The 12,017-nt window shown below is 41.8% G+C and overlaps 2 protein-coding genes across 3 annotated transcripts in view; one reads left to right on the top strand and one right to left on the bottom strand.

Annotated features, from left to right (window-relative positions):
* Positions 1–12,017, bottom strand: part of LOC306924684 (uncharacterized protein) — a 67,949-nt gene that overhangs the window by 23,756 nt on the left and 32,176 nt on the right. The window lies entirely within an intron of this gene.
* LOC306924683 (uncharacterized protein) overlaps positions 1–12,017 on the top strand; it is a 34,475-nt gene that overhangs the window by 7,127 nt on the left and 15,331 nt on the right. For both annotated transcript variants that reach the window (XM_079503276.1, XM_079503277.1), the window contains exon 5: positions 1,244–1,365. In XM_079503276.1, the coding sequence (XP_079359402.1) occupies positions 1,244–1,365 (122 nt within the window). The remainder of the gene's footprint in view (positions 1–1,243; positions 1,366–12,017) is intronic.

The raw sequence follows: 12,017 nt of genomic DNA, 5'->3' as shown, positions 1-12,017 counted from the left end.
TCCTGTCTTGTTTGCCTTGTCTCCCTGTATGTTTTCCCTTTCTCTCACTTTTTTTCTCATTCTGTCCCCCATCACTCTATTTGATTTCTCTCTCTCTATCCCCATCTCTCTGCATCTGTCTCTTTCCCTTCTGCTCTCTCTCTCTCTCTCTCTCTCTCTCTCTCTACACTACACTGATAACTCTGCTGAGGCCTAGTGGTTCAGGTTGATTGCATTTAACCTTGCTCTCTCTATCTCTATCTCTCTCTGTCTCTGTCCCTCCCCTCTGTGAGGTCCCCTCACACCATCTCTCCAATAAAGTGATTGTACCTTTTGCCCGAAACACATGGCACAAATGCAGGCCCTCTGTGTGCTCTGCGCGGCGTGGCACATCCCTGGCTGTACTGGCTCCATTTGCACACTATTCGCAGTTAAATTAACACCCAGGCTTTTGCTATGTACAGACTCTTAATTTGAACTTGAACGTGCACCGATGTGATAACACAAAGCCTGCATTAATAATTCATTACAGAGGTCTCGGTATAATGACAAGTAGTGCAAATTTGATTTCAGTGTTTAAGAATACGATAATGGATAATCTCTAATGGCTTTTTGTCCTACTGATGAGTAATAACAGGTGCTTCACCTCTGTGCGCCCACGTACGTACGTGCGTGCGTGCGCGTGCGCGTGCCTCTGTCTCTTTCTCAATTCAATTCAAAGGGCTTTTTTGGCATAAGAAAACTTACATTAACATTGCCAAAGCAAGAGTGGAACTGAAACAATACAATCTAAACAAAATAATGTATGTCCACATGTCAAAGTGTCCTTGGGCAAGACACTGAACCCTACATTGCCTCTAATGAGTCGGTCTGTGTGAGCTCGCCACCATTGGTGTGTGAATGTGGGAAGTGAGGACGCTGGCGTCGACTGTTCGCCGCTTCACCCCCCCAATGAATGAATGAACGAACCATTGTAAAGCGCTTTGAGCACTTGAAAGAGCGCTATAAAAATGCAATTCATTAAAAATGCAATTAATTATGCACAATTGAAAGGGAATAGAAATTATGTGTACACAGAGCTGTTACAATGCAACGGAGGGAAATCTAACTTATGTAACTTATCTCTGTCTGTCTGTCTGTCTGTCTGTCTGTCTGTCTGTCTGTCTGTCTGTCTGTCTGTCTGTCTGTCTGTCTGTCTGTCTGTCTGTCTGTCTGTCTGTCTGTCTGTCTGTCTGTCTGTCTGTCTGTCTGTCTGTCTGTCAAGTCGAGATACGACAGTGAAAGTGTGGCATGTCCCTACGGCGACGGAGCAGAGGAACCTGGGAGGTCACGGCGGAGGGGTCACCTGTTTGTCAGCCCCTCCCCCTGAGTACTGTAGGAGGCTAGGTAAGGTGACACATAACCCCTGAGTACTGTAGGAGGCTAGGTAAGGTGACACATAACCCCTGAGTACTGTAGGAGGCTAGGTAAGGTAACACATGACCCCTGAGTACTGTAGGAGGCTAGGTAAGGTAACACATAACCCCTGAGTACTGTAGGAGGCTAGGTAAGGTGACACATGACCCCTGAGTACTGTAGGAGGCTAGGTAAGGTAACACATGACCCCTGAGTACTGTAGGAGGCTAGGTAAGGTGACACATAACCCCTGAGTACTGTAGGAGGCTAGGTAAGGTGACACATAACCCCTGAGTACTGTAGGAGGCTAGGTAAGGTGACACATAACCCCTGAGTACTGTAGGAGGCTAGGTAAGGTGACACATAACCCCTGAGTACTGTAGGAGGCTAGGTAAGGTAACACATGACCCCTGAGTACTGTAGGAGGCTAGGTAAGGTAACACATGACCCCTGAGTACTGTAGGAGGCTAGGTAAGGTGACACAACACATGACATAACCCCTGAGTACTGTAGGAGGCTAGGTAAGGTAACACATGACATAACCCCTGAGTACTGTAGGAGGCTAGGTAAGGTAACACATGACCCCTGAGTACTGTAGGAGGCTAGGTAAGGTAACACAACACATGACATAACCCCTGAGTACTGTAGGAGGCTAGGTAAGGTAACACACACATAATGTAATGCCTGATTTATGCTTGTTTGCGCGTGATTTATTGCACTAAAAATCTACAAGCTCACTAGCTACATTACATTACACAAGGGGATTTTGGCTTGCCCTTTGATGTGCATGCACGCACGCACGCGCACACACACACACACACACACACACACACACACACACATTTTTGCCACTCACACTGCAGATTAATGGTGATGGTCTGATAATTACAGTACTTAGCTCATCAGATCAGAGAGAGATAACCTTGGAGGATACTGACAGATACGTACACACACACACACACACACACACACACACACACACACACACACACACACACACACACACACACACACACACACACACACACACACACACACACACATCGAGATTAGCACACACGCATCGAGATTAGCACTGAGTGATGTGGTCCATCTCCAGGTGTGATAATTATAGAGATGGTTCATAAGATCAAACCCGAAGAGAGACAGGAGAGAATAGCGAGACAGACAGACAGACAGACAGACAGACAGACAACAGACAACCTGGGCTGACCCTCTCTAGTCTCCAGCCACCAACCGTCTATCGCTCCATTTTTAAACGCCCTCTCCCTGTCTCTCCCTCCCACTTCCTCTCTCTATCTCTCTCTATTGAACAACAGAGAGTTCAATAGAGAGAGAGACAGTCCAAATACTGCAGAGCAGAACAACGGTCCAAAATGGGACCACCATACCGAACAATAGTCCATACTGGAGAACCATACCGAACAATAGTCCATAATGGAACCATACAGAACAATAGTCCATACTGGAGAACCATACCGAACAATAGTCCATACTGGAACCATACCGAACAATAGTCCATACTGGAACCATACCGAACAATAGTCCATACTGGAACCATACCAACAATAGTCCATACTGGAACTATACCAACAATAGTCCATACTGGAACTATACCAACAATAGTCCATACTGGAACCATACCGAACAATAGTCCATACTGGAACCATACAGAACAATAGTCCATACTGGAACCATACCAACAATAGTCCATACTGGAACCATACAGAACAATAGTCCATACTGGAACCATACCGAACAATAGTCCATACTGGAACTATACCAACAATAGTCCATACTGGAACCATACCGAACAATAGTCCATACTGGAACCATACCAACAATAGTCCATACTGGAACCATACCGAACAATAGTCCATACTGGAACCATACCGAACAATAGTCCATACTGGAACCATACCGAACAATAGTCCATACTGGAACCATACCGAACAATAGTCCATACTGGAACCATACCGAACAATAGTCCATACTGGAACCATACCGAACAATAGTCCATACTGGAACCATACCGAACAATAGTCCATACTGGAACCATACCGAACAATAGTCCATACTGGAACTATACCGAACAATAGTCCATACTGGAACCATACCAACAATAGTCCATACTGGAACCATACCGAACAATAGTCCATACTGGAACCATACCGAACAATAGTCCATACTGGAACCATACCGAACAATAGTCCATACTGGAACCATACCGAACAATAGTCCATACTGGAACCATACCGATAGTCCATACTGGAACCATACCGAACAATAGTCCATACTGGAACTATACCAACAATAGTCCATACTGGAACCATACCGAACAATAGTCCATACTGGAACCATACACAACAATAGTCCATACTGGAACTATACCAACAATAGTCCATACTGGAACCATACCAACAATAGTCCATACTGGAACCATACCAACAATAGTCCATACTGGAACCATACAGAACAATAGTCCATACTGGAACCATACAGAACAATAGTCCATACTGGAACCATACCAACAATAGTCCATACTGGAACCATACAGAACAATAGTCCATACTGGAACCATACAGAACAATAGTCCATACTGGAACCATACCAACAATAGTCCATACTGGAACCATACCAACAATAGTCCATACTGGAACCATACCAACAATAGTCCATACTGGAACCATACCAACAATAGTCCATACTGGAACCATACAGAACAATAGTCCATACTGGAACCATACAGAACAATAGTCCATACTGGAACCATACAGAACAATAGTCCATACTGGAACCATACAGAACAATAGTCCATACTGGAACCATACCAACAATAGTCCATACTGGAACCATACACAACAATAGTCCATACTGGAACCATACAGAACAATAGTCCATACTGGAACCATACCAACAATAGTCCATACTGGAACCATACAGAACAATAGTCCATACTGGAACCATACCAACAATAGTCCATACTGGAACCATACAGAACAATAGTCCATACTGGAACCATACCAACAATAGTCCATACTGGAACCATACCAACAATAGTCCATACTGGAACCATACCAACAATAGTCCATACTGGAACCATACCAACAATAGTCCATACTGGAACCATACCAACAATAGTCCATACTGGAACCATACAGAACAATAGTCCATACTGGAGAACCATACACAACAATAGTCCATACTGGAACCATACAGAACAATAGTCCATACTGGAACCATACAGAACAATAGTCCATACTGGAACCATACCAACAATAGTCCATACTGGAACCATACCAACAATAGTCCATACTGGAACCATACCAACAATAGTCCATACTGGAACCATACCAACAATAGTCCATACTGGAACCATACCAACAATAGTCCATACTGGAACCATACCAACAATAGTCCATACTGGAACCATACCAACAATAGTCCATACTGGAACCATACAGAACAATAGTCCATACTGGAGAACCATACACAACAATAGTCCATACTGGAACCATACAGAACAATAGTCCATACTGGAACCATACACAACAATAGTCCATACTGGAACCATACCAACAATAGTCCATACTGGAACCATACCAACAATAGTCCATACTGGAACCATACCCAACAATAGTCCATACTGGAACCATACCAACAATAGTCCATACTGGAACCATACCAACAATAGTCCATACTGGAACCATACCAACAATAGTCCATACTGGAACCATACCAACAATAGTCCATACTGGAACCATACCCAACAATAGTCCATACTGGAACCATACCAACAATAGTCCATACTGGAACCATACAGAACAATAGTCCATACTGGAACCATACCAACAATAGTCCATACTGGAACCATACCAACAATAGTCCATACTGGAACCATACCCAACAATAGTCCATACTGGAACCATACCAACAATAGTCCATACTGGAACCATACCAACAATAGTCCATACTGGAACCATACAGAACAATAGTCTATACTGGAACCATACCAACAATAGTCCATACTGGAACCATACCAACAATAGTCCATACTGGAACCATACCAACAATAGTCCATACTGGAACCATACCAACAATAGTCCATACTGGAACCATACCGAACAATAGTCCATACTGGAACCATACCAACAATAGTCCATACTGGAACCATACCAACAATAGTCCATACTGGAACCATACCAACAATAGTCCATACTGGAACCATACCAACAATAGTCCATACTGGAACCATACCAACAATAGTCCATACTGGAACCATACCAACAATAGTCCATACTGGAACCATACAGAACAATAGTCTATACTGGAACCATACCAACAATAGTCCATACTGGAACCATACCAACAATAGTCCATACTGGAACCATACCAACAATAGTCCATACTGGAACCATACCAACAATAGTCCATACTGGAACCATACCAACAATAGTCCATACTGGAACCATACCAACAATAGTCCATACTGGAACCATACCAACAATAGTCCATACTGGAACCATACAGAACAATAGTCTATACTGGAACCATACCAACAATAGTCCATACTGGAACCATACCAACAATAGTCCATACTGGAACCATACCGAACAATAGTCCATACTGGAACCATACCAACAATAGTCCATACTGGAACCATACCAACAATAGTCCATACTGGAACCATACCAACAATAGTCCATACTGGAACCATACAGAACAATAGTCTATACTGGAACCATACCAACAATAGTCCATACTGGAACCATACCAACAATAGTCCATACTGGAACCATACCAACAATAGTCCATACTGGAACCATACCAACAATAGTCCATACTGGAACCATACCAACAATAGTCCATACTGGAACCATACAGAACAATAGTCCATACTGGAACCATACCAACAATAGTCCATACTGGAACCATACCAACAATAGTCCATACTGGAACCATACCAACAATAGTCCATACTGGAACCATACCAACAATAGTCCATACTGGAACCATACCAACAATAGTCCATACTGGAACCATACCAACAATAGTCCATACTGGAACCATACAGAACAATAGTCCATAGTACTGGAACCATACCAACAATAGTCCATACTGGAACCATACCAACAATAGTCCAAACTGGAACCATACCAACAATAGTCCATACTGGAACCATACCAACAATAGTCCATACTGGAACCATACAGAACAATAGTCTATACTGGAACCATACCAACAATAGTCCATACTGGAACCATACCAACAATAGTCCATACTGGAACCATACCAACAATAGTCCATACTGGAACCATACCAACAATAGTCCATACTGGAACCATACAGAACAATAGTCCATACTGGAACCATACCAACAATAGTCCATACTGGAACCATACCAACAATAGTCCATACTGGAACCATACCAACAATAGTCCATACTGGAACCATACCAACAATAGTCCATACTGGAACCATACCAACAATAGTCCATACTGGAACCATACCAACAATAGTCCATACTGGAACCATACAGAACAATAGTCCATAGTACTGGAACCATACCAACAATAGTCCATACTGGAACCATACCAACAATAGTCCATACTGGAACCATACAGAACAATAGTCCATACTGGAACCATACCAACAATAGTCCATACTGGAACCATACAGAACAATAGTCCATACTGGAACCATACCAACAATAGTCCATACTGGAACCATACAGAACAATAGTCCATAATGGAACCATACCAACAATAGTCCATACTGGAACCATACCAACAATAGTCCATACTGGAACCATACAGAACAATAGTCCATACTGGAACCATACAGAACAATAGTCCATACTGGAACCATACCAACAATAGTCCATACTGGAACCATACAGAACAATAGTCCATACTGGAACCATACAGAACAATAGTCCATACTGGAACCATACAGAACAATAGTCCATACTGGAACCATACAGAACAATAGTCCATACTGGAACCATACCAACAATAGTCCATACTGGAACCATACCAACAATAGTCCATACTGGAACCATACAGAACAATAGTCCATACTGGAGAACCATACACAACAATAGTCCATACTGGAACCATACCAACAATAGTCCATACTGGAACCATACCAACAATAGTCCATACTGGAACCATACCAACAATAGTCCATACTGGAACCATACCAACAATAGTCCATACTGGAACCATACACAACAATAGTCCATACTGGAACCATACCAACAATAGTCCATACTGGAACCATACCAACAATAGTCCATACTGGAACCATACACAACAATAGTCCATACTGGAACCATACACAACAATAGTCCATACTGGAACCATACCAACAATAGTCCATACTGGAACCATACCAACAATAGTCCATACTGGAACCATACCAACAATAGTCCATACTGGAACCATACCAACAATAGTCCATACTGGAACCATACCAACAATAGTCCATACTGGAACCATACAGAACAATAGTCCATACTGGAGAACCATACACAACAATAGTCCATACTGGAACCATACAGAACAATAGTCCATACTGGAACCATACACAACAATAGTCCATACTGGAACCATACCAACAATAGTCCATACTGGAACCATACCAACAATAGTCCATACTGGAACCATACCAACAATAGTCCATACTGGAACCATACCAACAATAGTCCATACTGGAACCATACACAACAATAGTCCATACTGGAACCATACCAACAATAGTCCATACTGGAACCATACAGAACAATAGTCCATACTGGAACCATACCAACAATAGTCCATACTGGAACCATACACAACAATAGTCCATACTGGAACCATACAGAACAATAGTCCATACTGGAACCATACCAACAATAGTCCATACTGGAACCATACAGAACAATAGTCCATACTGGAACCATACACAACAATAGTCCATACTGGAACCATACCAACAATAGTCCATACTGGAACCATACAGAACAATAGTCCATACTGGAACCATACCAACAATAGTCCATACTGGAACCATACCAACAATAGTCCATACTGGAACCATACCAACAATAGTCCATACTGGAACCATACAGAACAATAGTCCATACTGGAACCATACCAACAATAGTCCATACTGGAACCATACCAACAATAGTCCATACTGGAACCATACACAACAATAGTCCATACTGGAACCATACAGAACAATAGTCCATACTGGAACCATACCAACAATAGTCCATACTGGAACCATACCAACAATAGTCCATACTGGAACCATACCAACAATAGTCCATACTGGAACCATACACAACAATAGTCCATACTGGAACCATACAGAACAATAGTCCATACTGGAACCATACCAACAATAGTCCATACTGGAACCATACCAACAATAGTCCATACTGGAACCATACACAACAATAGTCCATACTGGAACCATACCAACAATAGTCCATACTGGAACCATACAGAACAATAGTCCATACTGGAACCATACCAACAATAGTCCATACTGGAACCATACCAACAATAGTCCATACTGGAACCATACAGAACAATAGTCCATACTGGAACCATACAGAACAATAGTCCATACTGGAACCATACCAACAATAGTCCATACTGGAACCATACCAACAATAGTCCATACTGGAACCATACCAACAATAGTCCATACTGGAACCATACACAACAATAGTCCATACTGGAACCATACAGAACAATAGTCCATACTGGAACCATACCAACAATAGTCCATACTGGAACCATACCAACAATAGTCCATACTGGAACCATACCAACAATAGTCCATACTGGAACCATACACAACAATAGTCCATACTGGAACCATACAGAACAATAGTCCATACTGGAACCATACCAACAATAGTCCATACTGGAACCATACCAACAATAGTCCATACTGGAACCATACACAACAATAGTCCATACTGGAACCATACCAACAATAGTCCATACTGGAACCATACCAACAATAGTCCATACTGGAACCATACACAACAATAGTCCATACTGGAACCATACAGAACAATAGTCCATACTGGAACCATACCAACAATAGTCCATACTGGAACCATACCAACAATAGTCCATACTGGAACCATACACAACAATAGTCCATACTGGAACCATACCAACAATAGTCCATACTGGAACCATACCAACAATAGTCCATACTGGAACCATACCAACAATAGTCCATACTGGAACCATACACAACAATAGTCCATACTGGAACCATACCAACAATAGTCCATACTGGAACCATACACAACAATAGTCCATACTGGAACCATACCAACAATAGTCCATACTGGAACCATACAGAACAATAGTCTATACTGGAACCATACCAACAATAGTCCATACTGGAACCATACCAACAATAGTCCATACTGGAACCATACCAACAATAGTCTATACTGGAACCATACCAACAATAGTCCATACTGGAACCATACCAACAATAGTCCATACTGGAACCATACCAACAATAGTCCATACTGGAACCATACCAACAATAGTCCATACTGGAACCATACCAACAATAGTCTATACTGGAACCATACAGAACAATAGTCCATACTGGAACCATACAGAACAATAGTCTATACTGGAACCATACAGAACAATAGTCTATACTGGAACCATACAGAACAATAGTCTATACTGGAACCATACAGAACAATAGTCTATACTGGAACCATACAGAACAATAGTCCATACTGGAACCATACCAACAATAGTCCATACTGGAACCATACCCAACAATAGTCCATACTGGAACCATACCAACAATAGTCCATACTGGAACCATACCAACAATAGTCCATACTGGAACCATACCAACAATAGTCCATACTGGAACCATACCAACAATAGTCCATACTGGAACCATACCAACAATAGTCCATACTGGAACCATACCCAACAATAGTCCATACTGGAACCATACCAACAATAGTCCATACTGGAACCATACCAACAATAGTCCATACTGGAACCATACAGAACAATAGTCTATACTGGAACCATACCAACAATAGTCCATACTGGAACTATACCAACAATAGTCCATACTGGAACCATACCAACAATAGTCCATACTGGAACCATACCAACAATAGTCCATACTGGAACCATACCGAACAATAGTCCATACTGGAACCATACCAACAATAGTCCATACTGGAACCATACCAACAATAGTCCATACTGGAACCATACCAACAATAGTCCATACTGGAACCATACCAACAATAGTCCATACTGGAACCATACCAACAATAGTCCATACTGGAACCATACCAACAATAGTCCATACTGGAACCATACCAACAATAGTCCATACTGGAACCATACAGAACAATAGTCTATACTGGAACCATACCAACAATAGTCCATACTGGAACCATACCAACAATAGTCCATACTGGAACCATACCAACAATAGTCCATACTGGAACCATACCAACAATAGTCCATACTGGAACCATACCAACAATAGTCCATACTGGAACCATACCAACAATAGTCCATACTGGAACCATACAGAACAATAGTCTATACTGGAACCATACCAACAATAGTCCATACTGGAACCATACCAACAATAGTCCATACTGGAACCATACCGAACAATAGTCCATACTGGAACCATACCAACAATAGTCCATACTGGAACCATACCAACAATAGTCCATACTGGAACCATACCAACAATAGTCCATACTGGAACCATACCAACAATAGTCCATACTGGAACCATACCCAACAATAGTCCATACTGGAACCATACCAACAATAGTCCATACTGGAACCATACCAACAATAGTCCATACTGGAACCATACAGAACAATAGTCTATACTGGAACCATACCAACAATAGTCCATACTGGAACTATACCAACAATAGTCCATACTGGAACCATACCAACAATAGTCCATACTGGAACCATACCAACAATAGTCCATACTGGAACCATACCGAACAATAGTCCATACTGGAACCATACCAACAATAGTCCATACTGGAACCATACCAACAATAGTCCATACTGGAACCATACCAACAATAGTCCATACTGGAACCATACCAACAATAGTCCATACTGGAACCATACCAACAATAGTCCATACTGGAACCATACCAACAATAGTCCATACTGGAACCATACCAACAATAGTCCATACTGGAACCATACAGAACAATAGTCTATACTGGAACCATACCAACAATAGTCCATACTGGAACCATACCAACAATAGTCCATACTGGAACCATACCAACAATAGTCCATACTGGAACCATACCAACAATAGTCCATACTGGAACCATACCAACAATAGTCCATACTGGAACCATACCAACAATAGTCCATACTGGAACCATACAGAACAATAGTCTATACTGGAACCATACCAACAATCGTCCATACTGGAACCATACCAACAATAGTCCATACTGGAACCATACCGAACAATAGTCCATACTGGAACCATACCAACAATAGTCCATACTGGAACCATACCAACAATAGTCCATACTGGAACCATACCAACAATAGTCCATACTGGAACCATACCAACAATAGTCC

This window comes from Electrona antarctica (genome assembly GCF_951216825.1).
Source record: "Electrona antarctica genome assembly, chromosome: 6".
Taxonomy (NCBI): domain Eukaryota; kingdom Metazoa; phylum Chordata; class Actinopteri; order Myctophiformes; family Myctophidae; genus Electrona; species Electrona antarctica.
Note: the sequence above shows the minus strand (reverse complement) of the source record. Positions and strands in the feature narration are given on the sequence as shown.